The 24,712-nt window shown below is 46.3% G+C and overlaps 1 protein-coding gene across 2 annotated transcripts in view; it reads left to right on the forward strand.

Moving 5' to 3' along the window:
• Positions 1-24,712, forward strand: part of RRP9 (ribosomal RNA processing 9, U3 small nucleolar RNA binding protein) — a 679,329-nt gene that overhangs the window by 354,159 nt on the left and 300,458 nt on the right. For both annotated transcript variants that reach the window (XM_069644031.1, XM_069644030.1), the window contains exon 7: positions 1,255-1,379. In XM_069644031.1, coding sequence (XP_069500132.1) covers positions 1,255-1,379 — 125 coding nt within the window. The remainder of the gene's footprint in view (positions 1-1,254; positions 1,380-24,712) is intronic.

A 24,712-nucleotide genomic window follows, 5' to 3' on the forward strand; every position in this document is an offset into this window, starting at 1 on the left:
AGCTCGTGTCGCATAGGAAACTGGGTCAGGACAGAAGGGGTTGCTTCATGGTCTTGCATGCAAAGGGTCTGCAGGCATCTCTGGTTGTCTTCTTCTTCGGTTTCTTCAGTTTCCAGTGGTCGACTTGCTTTACACTCCAGAAGCTGCACCTTTTATACAGTTCCAGCACACTCCTCTGTAATCTGTCTGCATTTTAAAGAAAGGAGCGTTTGGCTGTCCAATCGGGACAGCCAAACCCCCTCTGGGAGCTGGTCCTATTCAGGCACTCTGGCAGACAAAGTATGGTGGGGTGGAAGTCTCCTCCCCACTTCCTGCCTAGGCAGGGATACCCACTGGTTTCCGGACGCATGCACACACGATTTGACAAGCTGTAAACAAGCCTTGCTTTTTGATGCACGGAGGAAAAGAAACTTTAACTTCTGGATAAGAGCAATGTAATTGTCATTTGTATAGTGCCTTTTCCCCATTGGTATGGCCTCAAAGCCCTGTAGGCCAACACCCCTTGGTGGACCGAAGTCCAAGGTATGGGAAATTTATCAGAGTAGTTTAGAATGCGTGTGCATTTTAGTAAATACAAAAGTAGAGGTGGTAAAGTCCCTGCTAGATACCCATGTCGAGCAAGCATTTGGATGGGTGCTGTGAGGTAGTCTGGAGGAGGAGAGTATAGGAGTGCAGGAGACTGTCCGGCTAGACTGAATTTTTGTCATGGGCGATTGCTGCACATTTTATGGCAGAGGTGTTGTGTGATGTGTCTTGTAGTGTATGATACCAGATGGGTGGGGGTGGGTGGCCGTACCTTCGGTTCTCTTCTATAGGCATGTAGTGTGATACGTACCTGTGTGCTCTGGCTGGTTTCTTGGTTTCGTATATATGGAGCTGAATTTAGAAGGAGAATTCAAAACGTAGCTAAATTATACACGGTAGCTATGCTCAAAATGCAGCTGAATTTAACAGTGGCTATACTCAAGAATATAGCAGAATTTAAAACGGGGCTATAATCACAATGCAGCTAGATTCAGAAGAGGCGAGTTCAGAGCGCAGCAAAGTTCTATAAAGTGGCTATATTCAAAGCTGCTAAATTCAACACAGAGGCTATACTCAAAAAGCAGTTAGATTTAAATGGGGGAGAGTTCCAAGGTCTGCTCTGCGTTGTATGCTGTCCAACTATGTATATGCAGCCCTTGTTTCCATTAACTTTTTGCAGACTAACTGATCTCTTTCTGGTTCAGTTAATAATGCAGTTTCTCTCCACAGGGGATATCGTGAGTGGAAGAAAACTGCACACTATCCCTAGAGGGAAGAAGGGGACAGAAGATCGTCATATAGGGCACACAGCCCATGTCCTGTGTATGGCTATCTCTTCTGACTGCAAATTTCTGGTAAGAACAATAGGTACTGAGCTATTCAAACTCTTATGATGGGTTAAAACATTTGGAAAAGGGGTAGGGTTAATGCTTCTGACTCAATAATAGTGCTTTCAGAATGCACTTGGAGGGTACGACTAGGGGCAAAATGCAAAGATCAAGTGCGGTAGTGCTAAATTTGAGTGAGTGGTTCCAAAGATATTTCACAAGGGCTTAGGAATACCACCAGGTATTGTATGTTCAGTGCTTCCACTAAGTTAGTCCTCCCTCTCGCAATGCTATTGAGCTGAGCAGTTTGGCGTCCCTCTTAGGTATTCAAGATGGGTGGTACTAAGCAACAGTAAATATACTGTGTAGAAAATATTTTGTGTGGCGATATGTCTGACAAGTATACTCATTTTATAATAGTCAAGTATTAAATATCTACAGTTCCGGTATATTTTCGAAAAATGGTCAAGTATTCTAAAAACATTAGTGTCCAACAGACCATAACACAATTTCAATCAGTAGAACCTTATTTTACTGGTGAATGAAATTGTTTACGTCGGTTCCTTAAAAAGGATAGAAAAGCAAATGCGTCCTTGAAAAATAGAATGTAAGCAATAAAACCAGCACATGGTCCTGTTAGATAAAGTTTGAATGCAGTACCCTCTGGGAACACTACAGGGAACTATGACTATAGGTATAGGCAACCCAACCTTTGGTATAAGCTTTTACTACACAGTTTTGGTAGCGTGTTGAGCAGCCAGGCTTATCTCAAGAGGGGAAATGTGAGCTTTAGTGGAGTTACACAAAGGTTCACAGTTACAGGTATTCAAATGAACTCTTACACTCAAGGTTTCTTGCATAAATAATAATTTATCAGTTACAAAGCCTTCTTCAGAAGGGAGCAAATAGAATAGTAACACACAGATATTCTTCAATACTGTATGCTTTGAGTTTCTAAATAATACAAGGCCCTTTTGGGATGGCCCACAGACCCAACCTACACCCACAGTAACAAGGGTGCTGGGGACGTTAATATCTTACTGTTGGCATTCAGAACACTCTTATAAAGTTGGTAAAACGCAAAGGTTATTGGAACACAAGAAATTGCAATACTTTTAGATGGCACTTGGAAGAGTCATTCAATTCAAATAGGCTAAGCCAAAGTCAATGGGCAAAAGCCTTGGATAGGATAGAGCACTTCTGGTAAGTAATGGAAAAGTTCTTGGGAGTCTTTGAAGAGAATAAGAATCAAATATTGGGCAACAAGCTGATTAGACTTGTTGCAGACGTTACAAGCACTTCTACAGTAAGAGGTAAGTTCTCTTAGACTTGTTTTACTGTACCTTGGTAAAGAAGAAAAAGATGCAGCTGATGACCTCTGTTCTTGTGCAGCTCTGCAGATTTCATTGTTCCTGGACCTCAGTCATAGGGACAAGAGGGAGGACGCCGGGGGACTCCTGCACTGTCAAAACTGGCAACGGGCAAACTTTACTTTCAGTGGCTGTTTTTCTCGTTTCAGCTACTTGCGGTACATCATATAGCAATAAGCGCGGTTCCTGGCTGTCAAGGTGGACTTTCCTCACATCTGAATTGCCACACTCGACTGAGGGGGGGGGGGGGGGGAGAGATCAGGCTTGGTCAGTCCTGCTTCGTGGTAGTCCGGAGGATCTTCCAAAAGCTTTAGGCCAGCTTACAAGCAATGCACACAATCTGGTGTCCCTCTCCTTGGTTCTACGGTTTCCTGCAGCAACTCTGAGGAAATTCAACCTGCTCCTAGATGGGTGTCTTACCAACTCAAAGGGAGAAGTCGCCCTTGCAGGGCTTCTCTGTCGATGCACACTTGGCAAGTAGTCACTGCAGAAGGGCTTCACCGGGCAGACCAACAGGCCAGGAGTTGCAGCAGGCGTCCTCTTCAAGCTCTTCTTCGGTTCCTTGGTCTAGTGGTCGCTTTTTATTCAGTTCACTCCCATTCATTCCAGCTTAGCTGTCACGCAACCAGCAGGGTGGCTGTCCTTGCCGGACAGTCAGCCAGCCAATCACCACATAGTGCATTTGGGTCTCCTAGGAGACTAAGCACAGGGAGTTTTGGGCACCTCCCTCATTTCCTGCCTACTTAGTCTCCTAGGAGACTAAGCACAGGGAGTTTTGGGCACCTCCCTCATTTCCTGCCGACCCCAGACACTCGGGCGCCAGAGGCGGGTTTCTCTCAGAAACCCTGCCAAAAGGCGAAATGAACAAAGAGACCAAACCTGGTTTGGTGCACAGAGAAACTCTCTAGAAGGACCTTTCCACAAAGACCTTGCAGAAAAAGAAGACTGGGCACCATTTTAGCAAGGATGGCTGGACGCGATTTTGAAAAAGATGTTCTCCCGCGGTTAACGTTACTGGGTCCGCAAACGGTCGCGATAAATGCAAACCATGGTAGTTCAAAACAAAACCACTGCCACAGCCAGTCAATTGAGGAAAGGGTAACATAAAAAATGTTACATGAGCATTTAGACACGGGGGATACTAAGTAACCCCCTCCCCTTCCCCCCGCACTCTATTGTAAGATAGGGTGTGCTGTGTCTAGCAAGTACAATGCTAAGTAAAGGCAATTTCACTTTACTGCTCTGGGAAACAGTAGTTGATACCAGTGAAGGTATTTAAACCTTGGGAAATCTGGAAGACTTCCCTGTGGCACTACACTGAATGTGCTTTGTGACACAGGTGTAAAAGATGATGCTTATGTAGTTGGTTAGACTCCATAACCAAAAAGAAACGGTGTATAAAATCACATTAAAATACATGAGAGAGTGGGGGAAAAAGGGTCTCACTCCCTCCTGGTAATGAAATCAAGTCCTCAAAATCCATCAAAATTGCTGGGGGTCTCTAAGGTGGAGGGAATTAGCACATTTTTGAGAATTCTCCCTAACTGGTCCCTAAAAGAGAGATATAATAGTTGCATGCTTCTAGGTAGTCTTAATGATGTCCATACACTGATAGAATAGGTGTTGCCAGAGTTAGAGGAGCTGCGATTGAGGGATCCTTTTGCGTCCATGATGTTGTACCTCACCAGATGAGTTCCAGACAGATGTATGACAGAGATCACAGAGATCCAGAGAAGCATTGCAGAGATTAAGTCAATCCCGTTGGAGTGAATCCCATAGTCAGAGGGGCCTTTGAGAAGGATTGCAGACAAAGATCAACAACCTGAAGAAGTGAGTCGGCAACTGAAGGATCGCGAGAAAATCCTGATATATGCTGCCCGGGATGTTGGAGTAGGTTGAGAAAACCCAGGAGTAGCATGGGCTGATAATTGGCCGAGTGGCAGAAGTTAGCTGGCCAGCCAAACTGAGAAAACGCCCATGCAACATCCACATACGTGCAGGTAGGCAGATGTACGTTAGGGGCGTTTTCTTTAAGTCCACTTGAGGTAAGACTCCCTTGGTGTACAGGTCCCCAACTCTTAGTATAAGTCTGTAATACCCAAAAGATCTGGTAGAATGGCAGAGCAGCCAGGCTTATCTCGGGAGGAGGGTGTGAGCTGTAGTTAAGTACACTGAACGCAGTCAATACAATTATCCAAAGAAACACTTATACACTTAAATATATTTTGATATAACTATTTTTTATACACAAGGTATGTTAATGTTAAAGGATATTTGTACTGTGCACTATCACCACCGGAGTGGTCCTCTGGCGGCTCTGAAAAAGGGAATGGGGGGTGATTTAGTGGGAATCAGTTGGAAAAGTGCAACAGAGCAATGATGTGCTGTTGGCAGCCTCAGCTCGGTGGGTCCGTTGGCTGGGCTTGGGGTGTTTTACGGTCGGTAGTCGGCGTGTGCTGTTGTGCGAGTCTGTGTGGTTTGTTTTGTTTTTGCAGTGTAGTGAAGTTTGTGCGGATTGTTGTGTTGTAGGCTTGTGGTTGTTTGGTTAGTTTGAGAGGTGTATGCAGAGGGGTGAAATTGTTAGTGAATCGGTTATGGCATTGCTGTCTTGCAATTATGTCTAGGTCTGATGCTTGCTATCAATCACTATTGCATCGAAGTGTGGCACTTGGTAACATTCACAATCCTATCTAGATGCTACACAGGCCAATCCTCGCAGTTCTCTCTTAGTGTGGCACTAGTTAACATTGGCAAGTAAGTTAGTGTGTAATGCAATGCAACATTTACAGTCCAGCCATGAATATATTTAGGCTGGTGATCGCAAATCTCTCCAAGTATGCATGGTGTAAGCCTATAGCAGTCTACGTTATGGAATGGTGTTAGCAGAGTTTGTATGCAGTACCCTTTGGGACCACTACACACAACCATGACTACAGGTGTAAGCAAAACCAACATTTGGAATAAGTCTGTACTACAGATTTTGATAGCAGAGCTGAGCAGCCAGGCTTATCTCAAGAGGGACTGTGAGCTGTAATGATGTTACACATAGGTCTACAATCACTGGTGTTCAAATGAACGCTTACACTCAAGGTTTCTTAGTTAAATTAATGTATTGAGCAGTCAGTTATAAAACATTCATTAGAAGGAGGCAGTTAAATATCATACGTCAATACACTTCTATACTATTAAGTTTGAGGCATTCAAACTACTTTGAAGGAGGAGCAAAAAGGAATAGGTTCAGAACATGAAAGGATTACAATTTCTTACAGTGCAGATACTTTGAGTTCAACCAGAAGAGTCAATTCAATAGGCTAGGCCAAAGTCAATGGGCTAAAGTCTTGGATAGGTAAAAGCGGTTCTGGTAAGTAAACGTTGAAGTCTCTGTAGAAGTTCTCAGAAGTAGTTTGTAACAAGAATAATGATATGTTGGGTCACAAGCTGATTAGGCTTGCTAGTTGCGAAAGTTTCAAGCACTTTCACCGCGAGAGGCAAGTACTCTGACTCGTTTCACAGTAACTTACAAATGAAGAAATGCAGCTGTTCCAGAGCGTCAGTCGTGGGGACAAGAGGGAGGACGTCGGGGGACTCCTGCACTGGGATTGGCCAAAAAGGTGGTACTTGGCAAATCTTCATTCCCGGTAGCTGTAGTAAAGCATAAAAACTGTTATCCCCCTCCCTGGTTATTCGGTTTCCTGCAGCACTGAGGAAAATACAATCTGCTCTGAGAATGGTATCCAGGTGGCTTAGTGTTGAGTTGATTGGTCCCACAAACTCGAGGTCGTCCTTGCAGAGGTTCTCTGTCGAGATGAACTTAGCGATTTGGACCTGCAGCAGGGCTTCACCGGGCAAACCAGCGGCCAAAGAGTTGCAGCAGCCGTTCTCTTCAAGCTCGTCTTCGGTTCTTTCGTTCCAGTGGTTGACTCTGCCTTCCAAGCCAAGAGACTCGCCTTTTTATTCAGTTTCCTCCCATTCATTCCAGCCTAGCTGCCAATCACCCAGCAGGATGGCTGTCCTTGCCGGACAGTCAGCCAGCCAGTCACACAAGTGCATTTGGATCTCCTAGGAGACTAAGCATAGGGTGTCGGGCACCTCCCTTCCTGCCCGCCCCAGACACTCGGGCGCTAGAGACGGTTTTCAGTCCTGATGCCCGCCAAAGGCGAATGAACAAGGGAACCAAACCAACTCTAGCAGGACCTTTCCAAAAAGAAATGGCGAAAAAAGAAGACCGGGACCTGTTTAAACAAAGGGGATTAGGGCGCCATCTTGAAAGACATGGTTCCCACGATTTAACGCTACCGGCGTTCGTGGTCAGGGAAAAATCATGGTATTTCATTGTAAAACCACTGCCACCAGCCATTTCGAGAGGAAAGGGTAGCATTTGACTGCTACATGAGTTTCCAGACGGAGGGGATACTAGGTAAGCCCTCCAGCACTCTTTTGTAAGGTAGGTTGTGCTGGGGCTAGGAATTTAAAGAGACTAGTAAAGTCAATTTCACTTTACCCCATAGGGCTCCGAGCAGTAACCCAGGGGTGTCGTAGCGACCCCCAAACATAGACTCCATACCCTGGGACTGACTACTGTCTCCCAGGGCATGTAAAGTCACCATTGGCTTTACTAGTCTTAAATTGTGAACAGAACCAGTACAAACCATCATATTGTGGACGTACTGATCGGGGCAATTCGATTGCCCCGGGGTCTGTTGTTCGAGGGGGCACTGTCCAGTTCCCCCCCGACCGAGTTTTGGCTGGTGGCAGTGGATACTACTTTTTATATTCGACCGCGAATATATTCCTATGGGATTTCCCATTGTTCGAGGCTACCACTTTTTAATATAGCCTCGAACATACCGCCGGTTTATTAAATTAATATAAATTCACTGGTTGGTATTTTTTGCCGAAACTCAGTTCCAAAATGGCGTTTGTGTTCGCTTCTGTGACTCCAACCCAAGTCGAGCCCTTTGTTCCACTTTTTGGCGGGCTTCTCCACAGAAGCCTCCAAAAGTGGTGCCACTCTGTCTGGGTACCACAGGGGGTGTGGGGGGGGGTTTAGGCACCCTGGACTGAGTTGCCTTGGCAACTCAAGTCGCACTTTGGTGTGATTGGCCAAGTGGTGAGCCCGCCGGCTCACCACTTAGCATGTTTGAGTGACAGCTAGGACTGATGAATGGGGGTTTTCTGCATAAAAGCAGGGCTTTGGGGACTGGAACTTCAGAAGTCACCACAGGACCTAAAGAATCAGAGGAAGGAGAAGCCGAGCCGACCTGCAACGACGACACCACCGGTGGAGCCCTGCTCAACCGTCTCACCGCTTTTCCCGACGACAGGAGATCTCCAGTCCGGAGAGGCTTCTTCCTTTGACTGGTGGGGATAACCAGTTTGCCCGTCTTTTCGCCTTCCTGGACCATCTCGTGGCCGCCTTGCCTGTGCCAAGCACCCCGGCAACCGGAATACCACGGTTTACCACTACAGCGAAGAAAAGGGTAGTACCTTGTAACCGGAAAACTCTGTGGCTGGTTCCTTCCCTGGCAGTGCAACGACCTTCATCTTTCCTCCACGTCGAGACCTCCTCTTCCTCTAGACGAAACACCGACTTGCACCCGCTGCCAGGAACAACTGCCCCCGCTGGAGCGTCCTTCCTATTTCAGGTACTGTGTCCCGCCTGGCTTCCCTTGCGACAGATTGTTTGGGGTGACAGTAAATCCTCGACTTTCTAACCTGGGTTAGCCTGGGGCCTGTTAACTAACTTTTCCTGACTTGATCTCAATCTTTTGCAAACTATCTACAAAGACTCTTTGGGCATAACCCCACTGTGTGATCCTGGACACATTTCGCTTGCTCTCTAAGAGTGGGCCTGACATTTGAACTTCCTTGCTCCCCAGGAGACTTTGCCTAACCTGCCTCACTGTGGTTCTTTTAAAAGTATTGAAATTGTTGGCTTTCATAACTCTGCCTTTTAACTCCCTTTTTATATAACTTATTAGAGTGCCATCTTATGTTAAGTGCTCACCTCTGTCTGAAAATAAGTGGTGTTTCTCATTAAGACTTGTCTAATAAGTAATCGGGGTTTTATATATATATATATATATATATATATATATATATATATATATATATATATATATATATATATATATATATATATAGTGACTGTGTGTTGAATTTACTTACCTCTTTTTGTGCTAGTGTAATTTACAAGTGTGTCTTTAAATAAATAATTATATACTTTTACACCCAAGCTCTGGTCAGTGTTTGCTTGTGCTACTATATCTCTGTACCTATGGTGTATACTCTATATACTGCCTAACTCATCTTGAGAGAAGTCTGACTGCTCAGCCACAGCTACCAGGTTAATCTGGGTGGTACAGACTGCTACCAATTGGGTTTACTGCCAACCACCTGTAGTCCTAAATCTTTTGCAGTGGTCCCTAAGGGAACTGCACAAGTTTCTGCCTAACACTCTCCAGGTTAAAAATAATCAAGTCCTCACAATCCAGCAAAGTTGCTGGGGGTCTCTAAGGTGGAGGGAATTAGTACATTTCTAAGAATTCTCCCTAACAGACTTGAAGGGCATATTGGTGTATACAATACCAAAGGACTTTTGAGAGGGGAGTATTGATGTTGGGTTTCGGTCGTGATGTGGAAAGGATGGTAGCAAGTTGTGTTGAATGTGATGTATCTGGTAAGAACGTAGTGGTTAAGCAACAGCCCATAGTAAACGTAGAGGCTCCAGGCAAAGTGTGGAGTGATTTGGCGATGGATATTGTGGGGGCCAATCGACATGGGGATTGGTCATGGAAGGTTTATAATTGTCTTGGTGGATCTGTTCTCGAGGTGGACTGAATTCCAAATTGTGCGGGACATAACGGCGCAAAGCATGGTTGAGTTTTTACAATGTAGTTTTGAGAGGGAAGGTTTCCCGGTGTCAATCTTGACTGACAACGGGAGACAATTCGTTGGACATTTCCAAGAATACTTAAGGTTATGCGACACATAAAAGGATGGCATTGTACCAACCACAGACAAATGGGATGGTAGAAGGAGTTAATCGCTGTGTCATGGAAGCAGTACAGATGGCGGGAGAATGTGGAAAGCACAGAAAAATAGCGGTGAGACGTAGGTTGTATGCTTTACGATTAGCTCCTCATGTGCATACAGGGGTGAGTCATTTTGAGCTGATGAGGGAAAGAAAGCCCAACACCAGGGTTTCACCTCCATGGTTGGGTGGCGAGCGGGAATCAGATTGTGTGGGTGGAAGAGGTGAGAAAATAGATTGTTGGGAGAAAAAACGAGGGGGTGAGGAAGGTTAATGAGAGGTTGGGGAAGGAGGAAAGTGAATGGTTAGGCAAGATTGTATGCAGTACCCTGTGGGAGACTGCAAAAGTCTTGTCCTCTTGGCAATAGTTAATCCAACCTTTGGTATAAGCATGTACTACACAAGTTGGTAGAGTGACTGAGCAGGTAGGCATATCTCAAGAGGGGTCAGTTTGAGCTGTAGGGTGTTATCATGGAGAGTCACAGTGACAAGTATCCAAATAAGCACTTGCACTCAAGGTTTCTTGATTAAACAATAATTAATTTAGTCAGTTGAATAAGCCTGGTTTAGATGGGAGCAAATATGTAACAGCACTCTGTTGTGGCTCAGGCTGGGTTAGTCCTGCTTCATGGGAGGATCTTCCTGAAGCTTGTGTCAGACTTAAAAACGATGCACTCAATCTGGTTTTCCTCTCCCTGGCACTTCAGTTCCAGCAGCAGCAATGGAAGTACAGCCAGCTCCGAGAGGATGTCCAGATGAGTTCACTTTGGGGTTGATTGGTCCCACCATCCCAAGGGGAGAAGTCGTCCTTGCAAGGCTTCTCTAGTCGAGGCGAATTCGGAGCTTCCACACAGCAGCAGGGCTTCACCCGGCCAACCAACAGTCCAGCAGTTGCAGCAAGCGTCTCTTCCAAGTTCTTCTTCGGATTCCTTTGTTCCAGTGGTCGACTCTACCTTCCAAGCCAAAAGCTTCGCCTTTTATGCAGGTTTCTCCCATTCATTCCAGCGTAGCTGTCAATCACACAGCAGGGTGGCTCTCCTGGCAGCCGGCCAATCCCCTTTGGGTGCATTCCTGGAACCAAGGGGCTTGAAGCACAAGGAGTTTTGTGCACCTCCCTCACTTTCTGCCCCTGCCAGACACGCTGGAGTCAGAGGCGGGCTTCACCAGTTAACCCCGTCAAAGACAAAATGAACAAAGGAACCAAACCTGGTTTGGCGCTCATAGTAAATCTCAAGAAGGACCTTTACAACAAGAAATGGCGAAAAAAGACCGGGGCCATTTTGAAAAAAAGGGCACCCATGGGTGCTAAACTACAACTTCGAACGCAGCCCGCGGTAAAAACACACAATAGGAAAAAGTAAACCACTGCCACCAGCCATTGATTGTAGAAAGGGTAACATAAAATGTTACTATAGAAAGTAGACTAAGCACCACTCCCCCCCAGCACTCTATGTAAGATGGATTGTGCTTGGTCTACAAAGTGACAAATGTCAGTAAAGTCAATTTCACTTCACTGCTCTTGGAAGCAGCAGTTATCCAAGAGAAGGTATTTAACCCTTTGGGAAACCTGGAAGACTTCCTTGTGCCACTGCACTGAATGTGCTGTGTCTCATAATGTAAAAAGATGCCTTTGGAGATTGTCAGTCTCCAAAACCCAAAGAAACCGTTCAAATCACAGAAAAATACATGAGATTGGGAAAAAGGTCTCGGTCTCTCTCTCTCTCCCAGGATAAAATGTTAAAAAGTCCTAAAGTCCAGCAAAAGAGCTGGGGATCTCGAAGGTAGAAGGAAATGATCACATTTCTGAGAATTCTCCTTAACACTCCGGAAGGGACGGCTTCTTCCCTTGAGTTAGTGGGGACCAACTAACCCTGAGACGAACTCCACTGGACCACCTTCCTCGACTGGCTGTACTTCTTTGCTGCTGCAGGAACCGAGTACCAGTAGTTGAGAAATCCGTAGTCAAGTGAAACGTCTGTAATCGTGCCAGAAGCTCCAGGAGTCTCCTAAGGACCCTCCAGTAGTAGGACGACCAGAGCTCGAGTCCCCTCACCAGAGTGCAGGACTCGAGGAGTGAAGGAAGCCCAACCGGTATCCAAGATCCGCGGGGGTGCCGTTTACTGCATGCTGAAACCACGAAGTGCCACTAATCCAAAACAGAGCCCATAGCTGCCGACGACCTCCAAATTGCTGTCGCCGGAGTTCTCCAGATGTCCTGCCTCTTGTTCCCATGACTGAGGCCCAGGAACTCGGGATCTGCATCGCTGCAACAGGACAGCTGGACCACTGTTCTTCAAACCAGAGGTACTGTTTAGACTTGGGGTACTTACCTCTGTGTCTTTAGCTTTGCTCTTCTCCGTTGAGACTTGCAGTGGCTACATTTTAGTTACAGTTGATTTCAACTCTGCTTTTCACAAGTGTAACAGCTTGTGACCCTAGAGTGTTTTTCTACATAACTCTAACTATGTGCACAACTTTTTATCTAAGAAGTGCCCCATGATGATTTGTCAGATCGGCAGTGCATACGTTTGAATTAATGCAGTTGGAATCAGGCTGGACAGAAGATGCAACGAAAGCAGGTGAAGGTGCCAAATCCATATATTTTAATAAAATGGATTTAAGACTGAGGCTTTGCGAGGCAACATGATGATCCATATTAGCCACGAAAAATACATGCAAAGCCAAACGTAGACAAGCAAACCAACGTACCTGATGCAATTACGACAGTCACTCAAGGCACAAGTTGGTCTGGTGGGCTTATTAGAGGAGCCTACCTACTTGGAATCATCGGAATTTTAGTTTCCCAAATTGAGAGCTGTTAGGGAGAAGTCTCAGAAATGTGCTAATTCCCCTCTACCTTAGAGACCCCCAGCACTTTTTCATTTCTAACCTGGACAGAGTGAGACCTTTTTCCCACACTCATATGTATTTTTCTTGTGATTTTGACTTTCTTTTAATTTCTGCAGTCTGACAAATTCCATATGCTTCTTTTTGCATTGTCATACAGCACCTTTAGTGCAGTGACACAGGGAAGTCTCTTAGATTTCCCAAGGTTTAAATACCTTACTCTTGGATTAACTACTGTTTCCAAGAGCAGTAAAGTGAAATTGACTTTACTGAACATTGTAACCTTCTAGAACCAGCACACACTATTTTACAATAGGGTGCTGGAGGGATTACTTAGTAGTCACTTTGTCTAGCTTCTCATTGTAACATTTTTTATGTTAACCTTTACACAATTAATGACTGGCGACAGTGGTTACTTTTTACTACTGTGTCGTGTCTTTACTGCGGGCTACGTTCGCAGCTGCAGTAAAGCACCCATGGGTGGCCATTTTGACAATGGACCCTGTCTTCTTTTTTCACCATTTCTTGTTGTTTTGGTCCTTCTTGAGATTTACTCTGCGTGCCAAACCAGGTTTAGTTCCTTTGTTCATTTTGTCTTTGGCGGGCTTCACGAGTGAATCCCGCCTCTGGCTCCAGAGTGTCTGGTGGGGGCAGGAAGTGGGGGAGGTGCCCAACACTCCCTGTGCTTAGTCTCCTAAGAGACCCAAATGCACTATGTGATGATTTGCCAGCTGGCTATCTAGCAAGGCCAGCCATCCTGCCAGGTGATACAGCTGGGCTGGAATGAATGGGAGAAACGTGCATAAAAGGCAAGGCTTTTTGGCTGAAAGGCAGAGTCGACCACTGGACGAAGGAATCCGAAGAAGAACTTGAAGACGCCTGCTGCAGCTCCTGGACTGTTGGTTTGCCTGGTGAAGCCCTGCTGCGGTGCTGAAGCTCCAAGTTTCTCGACAGAGAAGCCCCGCAAGGACTTCTCCCCTTGAGTTGGTGGGACCAAAAAAATTCCAAAGTAAGCCACCTGGACATCCATCTCAGAGCTGGTTGAAATTTCTGCAGAGTTGCTGCTGGAAACCCTATAGCCAGGGAGAGGAACACAAGTTTGTGTGCATTGCTTTTAAGTTGGCCAAGAGCTCCAGGAATATTCTCCGGACTCCCAGGAAGCAGGACTGACTGAGCCTGATCCACCCCTCCCCCCTCAACAGAGTGCGGGTCACCAGAAGCAAGGAAGGTCCATCTCGACAGCCAGGAAGCGCAGTGTTGCTATTTGCGGTAGTGCCACTTGTTTGAAAGTTAGCTGGTTGCGATCGGTGACCGTCCCATTGCGGTGCAGGAGTCCTCAGAAGTCCTCCCTCTTGTCCCCACGACCGAGGCCAAGGAACAACAGGATCTGCAGAGCTGCACACAAACAGAGATCACCAGCCGCATCTTGTCTTCAAACTTAAAGGTACTGTAAAGTCTGAAAGAACTTGCCTCTCACGGTAGATTTTGCTTGCTCTTCTACTTCATAAATCTCCCGGCTTGTGGCCCTACATTTGATTCTTCGTTCTTCATCAAAGACTTCTAAATACATTGTGCAAAGACTTTTACTCACCTTCAAGAAGTGCTTCAGTTACATTGACTTTTGCCCATTGACATTGGCTTAGCCTGGTTCCCTAAATGACTCTTCTCTTCTGTCATTGTGTTGCACCTGTCCTTCCAGGGAGGGGTTAACTTGCTCTGCATTAGGGGTACAAAAGTATTTGCATGCTTAAAGAAATATTTGAGATCTCTTGTTTGTTCTGCTAAACCTTTCTTTTTACACTCTCTGCCTACTCTAAATGTAACAGTGCTATATGAATGTCCACCAGTGTTCTGAGTATTTAAGTCACTTGAGGGTGTGTAGGAATTGTCTGTTGGTCATCCCGAATGGGAGGTTACTGAATCTAAGAAACATAAGTGTGGATTTTTGAAGTGTATTTGAGTTTTGCTTTTATATTGTTCCTTCCCACCAACACCTTTGCCCGCCCCTTAATTTAATTACCGCCAGGTACCACATTGGTGTGGAATTATCGACACTAGCAATCTCCCCACCACCTGAGAGGTTATCATAGGCAGGCCCACTAGAGTCTAAATGGAGGATAAGGGGACCTATCATAGAGCATATTAGAGGCGGGGACTAGAGGAGTATGGAACCTGTATACCCGTCAGACCCAGATCAGGACAGAGCCGCAACAGGGTAGACTACGCAAACCGAGCGCTTCAATTCAGGATAGAGACGCAAACTAATCAACCCTACTAACAATTTCCTTTCTGCATACACCTCTCAAACTCCAAACCAAACAAAACCAAAACCTACAGCACAACAAACCGCACAAACTTCACTACATTGCAACAACAAAACAAAAAACGCACATAACCTTGCACAACAGTACACGACGACTACCGGCCGAAAACACCCCAGGCCCAGCCAACGGACCCACCGGGCTGAGGCCGCCAACAGCACATCACTGCTCTCTTGCACTTTTCCTGCTTCCTCCCACTAACTCAACCTCCCCTCTTTCAGAGCTACCATAGCGCAAAGGGACCACTACATTGGTGATAGTGCGCGGTATAAATGTCCTTTAACATTAACCTTCTGAAGACTTGTTTAAATGACTGATGAATAAATGAATAATTGTTTTATCAAGAAACCTTGAGTATCAGTGTTTATTTGAATACTTGTCACTGTGAAACTCTCTGTAACTACATTACTGCTCACATTGACCAATCTTGAGATGAGCCTGGCTGCTCGGCCAAACTATCAACCTGTGTAGTTCAGACATATACCAAAGGTTGGATCCCTATTGCCAGGAGGCTATGGTGGTTGTAGTGCACCCTAAGGGTACTACACCCAAATCTTCACCTAACACGAGCCCTACCAATCAAATCGATAATTCACTAATATTACAAGCACCCGAACAGTACCGTGCAATGCAAACAGACAAGCAAGTTAACTCGCATACACCCTGGCGCTACAGAGTACAAACCAGCCTCGCCTTTGACAAGTGTAACATTGTGTGTTTTCAGTATACCAACGTCGTGTATTTTCTATGGATAATTGTGTGGACTAATAGTAATTTTGTGTCCATCGGCATGCAGCTCTTCCTGGAGTTGATTCAGACTGCTCTATTAACGTTTTGAAAAATGTTTGTGTTCCCTTTTGGGCATGGTGCGTTTGCCCCACTTTTCTGTTAGTGGTTGTGCAGCCCTCTCCAGATGCCTATGCAAAAAAAAACTATCAATTTGCATTGAAGTGGAATGGATTTTCAAAATATTTTTGTGTGTCTTTGTCTCGGTGGCGCGAGGGCCTCCACCATTTCACCAGATGCAAAACAGTTGCATTGCCTTACTCCAAGGTTCTCTACTTTAGATTTCTGAGCTGCTTCTTAGGCTGTTTACCACGTAAATGCAAACATTGCAATATGTACAGAACACTTGCATCATTGTTAGTGTATGCAGCTGCTTATCCCTTGTGCTTCTATAATGCTTCTGTGAGGGTAGTTTTTCAACAAGCAATCCTTTCTTTTTCTGATGCTTGATAAACGTTAATAGGCTTTGAATTGACTTCCTATGTTTTTAAGACATTATTCTTGCATGTCCTATTTCTGTGCACCTTAGTTTGTCTGCCGAAGTATGAGGGGACACGTAGTCATAAATGTGTACCCTCAATGGACCCTAATTATTTTTTGTTTTCTTGCTTTGCACATGCTTGATGCGAGCCCTCTGGTTTAAATGAGTGGGGTTTATTCATAATTGCATTCGATGCCTTCTCTAGCAAGCTTAGTCAAGTATTTGAGTTTTCAACTTTTGCACATGAAGTACAAATCTTAACACGAGTGGGATGAGAAATCGAGCGAGAGTGCTGTAACGAGGGTGTGTACCCTAAATGATGGGCGTGACCCTACGTGTCCCCAGCACAGGACAATAAAAAAGTGACTTTCTCGCTGTCGGGTTGCCTTTTTTTGTTGTTGTCCTGTGCTGGGGATTTGAACCCAAGCCCTGCAGTTGACAAGCCAGTGTCGCATCGCGCCATTTCATAGGTGCTCAATTTCTTTAGTTTAATTCTGTAGACTGCTTGATGCATAAAGCCTGTAACGGGCGTGCCAGTAATACTATCCCTAGTGTGACGTCCACTGTACCCATGATCCCTCACGCGTCTAGGACCCTCAGATTGTTTTTTTCCGCCATACTGGTCGGAAGCATTTCGCGGAGTTCCCTGGCCTTAGCCATACTTTTGCTAAATATTGTTAAATTTACCCATTTCTCCACCCCAACGTCGAGTCACCGAACTTCCACACTCGACGCCGGCCCAGAGAAGAATTCGACCATCGACAGCTGCACGACGGATTTGGGCCTCGGAAGGCCTCTGGCCTCGGCCCGGGCCTTGGAAGGCCGCTGACCTCGGCCCTGCAAGTAGGTAGAGTGGGGGGTGGACATACTCTACACTCTTTTGGTATATGGGTACGTTCTTATATATTCCTACACTTACAAGCCCGCTGCCACAAGGTGCGTATGGAGGGTACCCCTTTCCAATTCTGCCCCAAGTGCAACCGCAAGTACCCTTGGGTCGACGGGCACGCCACGTGCAATCTCTGCTTGCCGAGGGACCACCCCGTGGCGAACTGCAGTGCGTAGTAGGTTTGAACCCAAAACACTTAAGGACCGTTCGATCAAGCGTTGGGCCCACCACGCCAGGCGTCAAGAGGCCATGGCAGCGGAGGGCGCCTTCAGCGATGGCAGCAACGCCGTGCTTTCGGACGGCAAGGGCATTATGGCATCGAAAGACAGCCGAGCACAAGTCCCCGACCTCGGCAGGTCGTCCGGCAGGGCGGCTATGGGGAAGACCCCCGGCTACACAAGCGCTTCCCAAAACACTTCCATACAACACATGAAGTCCAACCGGGACTCGACGCGCACGTCGAGTTCTCGGAAAGAGGCACATAGAGAACGGTCCGAATCGGCGTCCTCTGGGCGTTCTCGATCAAGCTCGCCGCATGACTCCAGGCAATCATCCACTGTTGCCAAGAGTGCCTCGCTCCCCAAGGTAACGGAAGTTCGATCGTCGGAGGACGAAGCCGACTTCCATCCCCAGACCGCACTCCAGGAGTCGGCGCCCCCAGACCGCGTTACGGCGGCTCCCGAGCCCCTACCTCCATGCTCGAAGGATAGGGACACTACCCCTGAACCTCGACGCCAGGCGTCGAAAGGCTCCGAAGGGGCGAAAAAACAGGGAAAACACTCTTCCACTCACAGGGAGGGGGAAAAAACAACTAAGGAAGCAGCCTCTGCCTACTTCCACACCTGAAAAACACTCCACTCCTCATAAACACAGACAAGTCCAAGTCTTCTGCTATCACAAAGACCCCTGCTCAGAACTCCAAGTCTAGTCAGGATAAGTCAGAGAAACTTCCAGAAAGATTCATTCCCAGTTCTAGAGAATGGTCTAGTGATGACATAGACAGGGTCATGTCAAAGATGTCCTCATTGGCAGATTTTTACGCAAAAAACCCTGAACACCTTCTCTCTTATACTCCCGACGGGTCAGCACCCTCAGGCTCTAAGGATCCTATACCTCCAAGTAAAAAGTCCCGGTTTGAAACACCAACACGGTCTTCGGACCCCTTCTATGTATAGCCCTATTCTCAGTATCAAGGAGAGACCGCCTTTTGTGAGGATCCAGATTTGGGCATGTTGGAAGAACAAACTGGTACGGGCTACTATGGGGATGATGAGGACCAAGAAGAGGATGAGGACGACCCGGAAACCTACAGAGTAGAGTCTCCGGTAGAGAAGGAACCCCCGGTTACCGACTCCCCTGTCGACAACCAACCTCTCCTGAATGAAGTTCTGTCTCGAGCAGCTGAACATTTCCACATTGACACCCAGGGTGCTCAAGAGGAGAGGGACTTCGCCGAGGAGTTAGTGAGAGAAAGGAGGCCTGTTGCTCAGGCCATCCCTATCCTGAAGTCTATTCAGAGAAGAATAGACCCTTCACTCGTAAATCCTAACCTCACTAGGGCAGTGAACCCCAGGGTTGAGAAACTTTTCAGGGCAGCCCAATCAGATCCACTGTATATAAGGGGGCATCTGAAGCCGGACTCACTGTTTGTTACAAACACCCGTAAGAGGGCTGGAACACCCTTGTCATCGTCCGAAGCTCCTCCCGACAAGGAGAGCAAGAAACTGTATGGTTTGGGCAGGAAAGTAGCCTCCACTTCCGCCTACCAGGCAAGGATTGCCAACTCCACCACCTTGTTGGCCAGCTGCAACTGCCATCAGTGGGAAGAATTCACGGCACTCATAGACTCCGCCCCAGAACCCTTAAAGAGCCAGTTGGCATGAGTTTCGGCAGAGGGAAGAGCCGTGTCCGGTTGCATTTTAAAAGCAACATTTGATGCCACGGATAACGCTGGCAGGTTGATGGCAGAAGGAACTGTTATCAAGAGACACGCTTGGTTACGGCAGTCTGGATTCAAAGCTGAAACCCAAGCATCATTGTTGGATAAACCGGTGGAGCCGGATCTGTTTGGTAAGGCGGTCAAGGACCCGCTGAAAAATGCCAAGGACGAGTATGAAACACTGAAATCCCAAGGCCAACTAACCAATAAACCCCCTAATCAGAGAGGGAATGGCAATTTTCGTCGCCCACGTGGCCAAAATTCCCAGAGAGGATCTAACTATTCCTAGAGGCAGGATACACCGTGGAGCAATAATAACCAACAGTCTACCCAGGATTATGGAAGGGGTAATAAGAGGACGTGGGAAAGGTAGAGGCAGCCCCAGTAGAGGAGGCGGCACGCCTCCACCAAGACAGTGACGCTCCGTTCAGGGTCCCATCTCGCGCAACCCCAGTAGGGGGACGCATTTCCAACTTCACCCAAGTTTGGGAAGGGATCACATCAGACAGATGGGTGCTGTCCACAGTATCCGCAGGGTACTGCATAGAACTGTTAGAGCGTCCCCGAAACCATCCTCCACGACAAAAAATACATTCTTTGGATCACCAGAAGATCCTTCTCGAGGAGATCGTCAATCTGCTAGCAAAGGACGCGATAGAACTCGTCCCGGGACACCAGGTAAACAAGGGTATTTATTCAACTTACTTCCTTGTGCCAAAAAAAAAGATTTGACAATGTCCCAGTATTAGACTTATGGCCTGCAAACAAGTATGTCAAGCCCCAAAAGTTTTGCATGACTACTCTCCAGGAGGTAATCCCCCTCCTAAAAAAAGGGGGATTACATGGCAACATTGGACATGAAAGATGCCTATTTTCATATTTCCATGTTCCCAGCGCACAGAAAGTACTTGCGCTTCAATGTGGACAGTCGGCACTACCAGTTCAAGGTATTGCCCTTCGGGATAGCTTCGGCTCCAAGGGTATTCACCAAGGTACTGGCGGTGGCGGCAGCACACCTACGTAGGGAGGCAATCCCAGTGTACCCTTACCTGGACGACTGGCTCATCATGTCGGAGACCCCAGTAATTTGCAGAGCAGACATTCAAAGGACAATCAACCTCCTCTTCGAATTGGGTTTCTCAATAAACAAGAAGAAGTCGAGTCTGGTGCCAAGCACATCCAAACAATTCCTAGGAGCTATCCTAGACACTCAAGAGGGGTTGACCTTTCCTTCCGAGGAAAGAATTCGGAATATACTGCTGCAAATTCCGCAATATCAGTCCGGTCGCCAGATAACGGTACGCACAGCAATGCGTTTGCTGAGCATGATGGCGTCATGTATTTACCTGGTCCCCCACGCGCGCTTGCGCATGCGTCCCATGCAGGAATGGTTGGCGAAACAGTGGTCTCAGGTAAGTGGTCAGTGGGACGATCTAGTGGTCATTTCGCCAACACTTGTACAAAGCCTTTACTGGTGGACAAGAGAGAATCTGTCCAAGGGGAGGAAACCCTTTTACGATCCCGAGATACAGGCGGTAGTCACAACCGATGCATGCCTGACTGGGTGTGGAGCTCACCATCTCCACCACACAGCTCAGGGTCTCTGGTCGCACTCAGTGGCCAAGAATCACATCAACCTTTTATAGCTTCTGGCAGTATTCAGAGCACTTCAAGCGTTCAAGCCCTACCTGGACGGACAGCACTACAGCCATGTTCTACCTGAACAAGCAAGGAGGGGCTCGGTCGCCAAATCTGTTCAAGCTTGCCCAGAAAATCTGGATGTGGGCACTCAGACGGAACATCCTCCTGTCATCGCAACATGTTCCAGGGGATCGCAATTCCCTAGTGGATGCTCTGAGCAGAGACCCCCTCCCAGAGGAACACGAGTGGTGTCTACACAGAGAAGTCGTAGAAGATATCTTCTCTCAGTGGGGTTTCCCCACTATAGACCTATTTGCCACAAGCAAAAACAGACAATGCCCAGGATTTGCATCCAGGTTCCCCCAACCAGACTCCCAGGGGAACGCCCTGTGGATGAACTGGTCAGGGATGTTTGCGTACGCTTTTCCACCAACTCCTCTAATCAGGAAGGTGGTCAACAAGATGAACAGAGAATTGACGACGCTCGTCCTAGTTGCTCCCATGTGGGCAAGACAACCGTGGTTCCCACACTGGCGGTGTGCGAACCCATCAAACTTCCGGGCTGGTACAACCTACTGTCCAAGCACCAAGGTCAAACAGTGCATCCTCAACACAACTCAATGAACCTGGCAGCATGGCTCCTGAAGTCAGAGTTCGGACATCTCAAATTACCACAGAGGTGTATGGACGTCCTAAAGGAATCTAGGAAACCTAACACGAGGCACTGCTACTTTGACAAATGGAAGAGATTTGTTATCTGGTGCCAGAATAAACAAATCAACCCAGTTGATTGCACTCCTTCCACTATCGTTGCATACATGCTCCACCTGCTGGATGCAGGACTGGTTTTTAACTCACTGAAGGTACACCTGGCAGCCCTGTCAGCATACACCACTTCCCATAACAAGGTGTTGTGGTGGAAAGTACCAGTAGTTAAAGCCTTCATGGAAGGAGTAAAGAGACTTCACCCTCCTATTCCAAACCCACCACCAGGATGGGACCTTGACGTGGTGCTATCTAAGCTCATGGGCCCCCCATTCGAGCCCATGCACAAAAGCAGTCTCAAACTTACAAAACGGCCTTCTTAGTAGCAATTACATCTATAAGAAGAGTCTGTGAAATTCAGGCTCTGTCAGTGCAAGATCCCTTCTTTACTTTCCATAAAGATAAACTGGTTTTACGCACACACCCTAGGTTCTCACCTAAGTTTATTTCAAAATTCCACGTGAACCAGTCCATCGAGCTTCCGGCTTTCTTCCAAGACCCACAAAGCTCGGCTGAGGTGAAACTACACACACTAGATGTGCCTAGGGCGGTCCTCTACTATGTAAACAAGACCAGACCGCTAAGGAAAACAGATCAGCTGTTTGTCTCCGTAGCTACAGGCAGAGAGGGTGATCGCGTCTCTAAAGGTGCCATCTCCAAGTGGATTATTAACTGTATCCAGCTGTGTTACTCACTTTCTGAAAAAACTCTGCCTTTCACGCCTAGGGCCCATTCTACAAGAGGCATTGGGGCCACTCTGACGTTCATTGCAAATGTACCCCTTGACACCATTTGCAAAGCAGCTACCTGGAGCTCTTTTCACACTTTTACTCAGCACTACTGCATTGACACTCATTCCAAGCCAGATACACAAGTGGGACAAGCGGTTCTAAGACATTTATTTGCTCATGACCCTTCTCACATCCCACCTCCTTCTTCAGGTACTGCTCGCTAATCTATGCACAGCATGTGATCTAAGCAGATGCCACAAGCCTCAGAAGGGATACATTACTCACCGTAAAAGTATTTCTGATGCTTGTAACTGCTTAGATTCACATGCGAACCACCCTTCCTCCCCTCTGAGAGAAGGCGCATGGATGCTTGTAGTCTTGCCTTTCTTTCTATCTGCTTGGATTATCTGTACTCGCGCTACTCCTCATGCTACCTCATGTCAGAAAAAATACAATCTGAGGGTCCTAAACGCGCGAGGGATCATGGGTACAGTGGATGTCACACTAGGGATAGTATTACTGGTACACCCTGTGTCGACGCCCTTTTTTGAGTTTTGAAAAACAAACTGTAGTACTCCGCAGCTTCCACTAGATGTCGGCCTATGCACAGCATGTGAATCTAAGCAGATACAAGCATCAGAAATACGATTGCGGTGAGTAGTTATCATATATATATATATATATGTGTCATATATATATATATATATATATATATATATGTATATATGTATATGTGGGTTTACAGGGGTTAAAATGGGTGGGGTTGGGCTGGCGTGACATGGATAGAAAAACAAAAAACAGGGGCTTGGTACGGGGGGACCCCTAAATAAAAAAATAAAATATTCTATTTTTTCGGTGTTGGTAAAACCTACCACTGTGAAAATGGGTACGATAAAATGACATATAACCTACAGGCTTTGTGTCAAGCAGTCTATTGAATGAAACTGAAGAAATCCAGCATCTCCGAAATAGCACAGTGCAATGTGACACTGGCAGGGCTCTGGCTTTCTCTGTGCTGGGCTGCGTTTTTGTTATTTTTTAATTATTGTCCTGTGCTGGAGATTCGAACGCAAGACCTGCAGCTGACACACCCGTTTTGCATCGCACAGTGCTATTTCATAGGTGCTAAATTTATTTTGTTTCATTCAATAGATTGCTTGAAAAAAAGTCTGTTACGGCTTTGTGTTAAACAGTCTTATTGAATGAAACAAGACACAGCCACTTTCCATATACCATCTGAAAGCTTAAAGTGGCAGCTGAATGCATTATCTAGCAGACTTCTACTACCAGACACATTGCCCCATGCTATACATGCAGGATTACTGTGTCTGCACCAAATTACACACCCGACCCCATACAGCAGCAACACCTAGAGTGCCAGGTAGTCTTAAGGAAGTGGACAGATAACCTCCTTCTCGCTGGACTAGCCACCCATGATCAACAGTTGAAGAATATTTTGTGTCGGGTCCAAATGTCGACCACTAAAAGTGATGACACTGAAAAGGAGAATGCAAAGGCCCACTTACTGGGGGTGAGGGCGGGGGGCAGGGAGGACACCCATTCAGCAGCGTTGACCTTCGACCAGTAATCTCAACTGGTTGAAACTCCTTTTCAATTATTCCGTCTGGTAAGAGGGCACAGAAGATGGGTACGGAGAGATTGGCATGTTCCAGTTTTTTTAGAATGCCCCTTTCATTTCAGTGTCAAAGACAATTGTATCCATGCCATAGACGAAAGGAAAGGGGCAGTTTCACACATTTTAAATATATTTTCAGAGTTTGTTTACTCAGTCTGACGAGGCCCACTAAAAATCTAGTGTTAGATGTAAGTGAAACACTTCTCATTTACTTAAAGGAGCTGGCATTGGTATTTTCTGTAGGGCAATTTTGCAAGAGTCAACCTTTGGGAGACTTAGTCTGGGCTGCGATCAATGTCCGACTGGGACATGCAATTGGTTTGGGCAAGGTAAGAATTGATGCAGTCACACTGTGTGAGACAGCACAACACTCATCTGCTTGGTATTAGGTAACCCACCTTTTGGTATAGGTCTGTAGTACACAAGTTGGTAGTGTGAATGAACAGCCAGACCTATCTCAAGAGGGGTAAATGTGAGCTGTAGAGCTGTACAAATGAAATCCGTAAATACAAGTAACCAAGTAACACAGTCAAGGTTTCAGTTATAAATATTTAATTAACATCAATATTTAAATAAACCTTCTTAAAAATGCAATTTGTGTAACAATGTAAATATACTTTTAAATTACTTTTCAGAATCACAACTAGTTAGTGGATAATCTTAGAATATGTTTCTTACACCATTCCTAAACCCTGAGGTGACTTCAATCACAAGGACTGTAATGGCATTTATAAATCTCACTAGTATACTTTGCAGATTCTGAGGTTGCAGAAAGGAAAGGTTAGGGAGGGAAAAAAGGTTAGACAGTATCTCAGTACATGTGACGACAACTAAATCTTCCAATGAAATCTAGATGAGCCTTTTCCAGCAGCAACAGTTTAAAGCAAGCTACCTCCTATGAGGGATAAACAGTATCAAAGT

This window comes from Ambystoma mexicanum, chromosome 2p (assembly GCF_040938575.1).
Source record: "Ambystoma mexicanum isolate Mex_15411 chromosome 2p, UKY_AmexF1_1, whole genome shotgun sequence".
Classification (NCBI taxonomy): Eukaryota; Metazoa; Chordata; class Amphibia; order Caudata; family Ambystomatidae; genus Ambystoma; species Ambystoma mexicanum.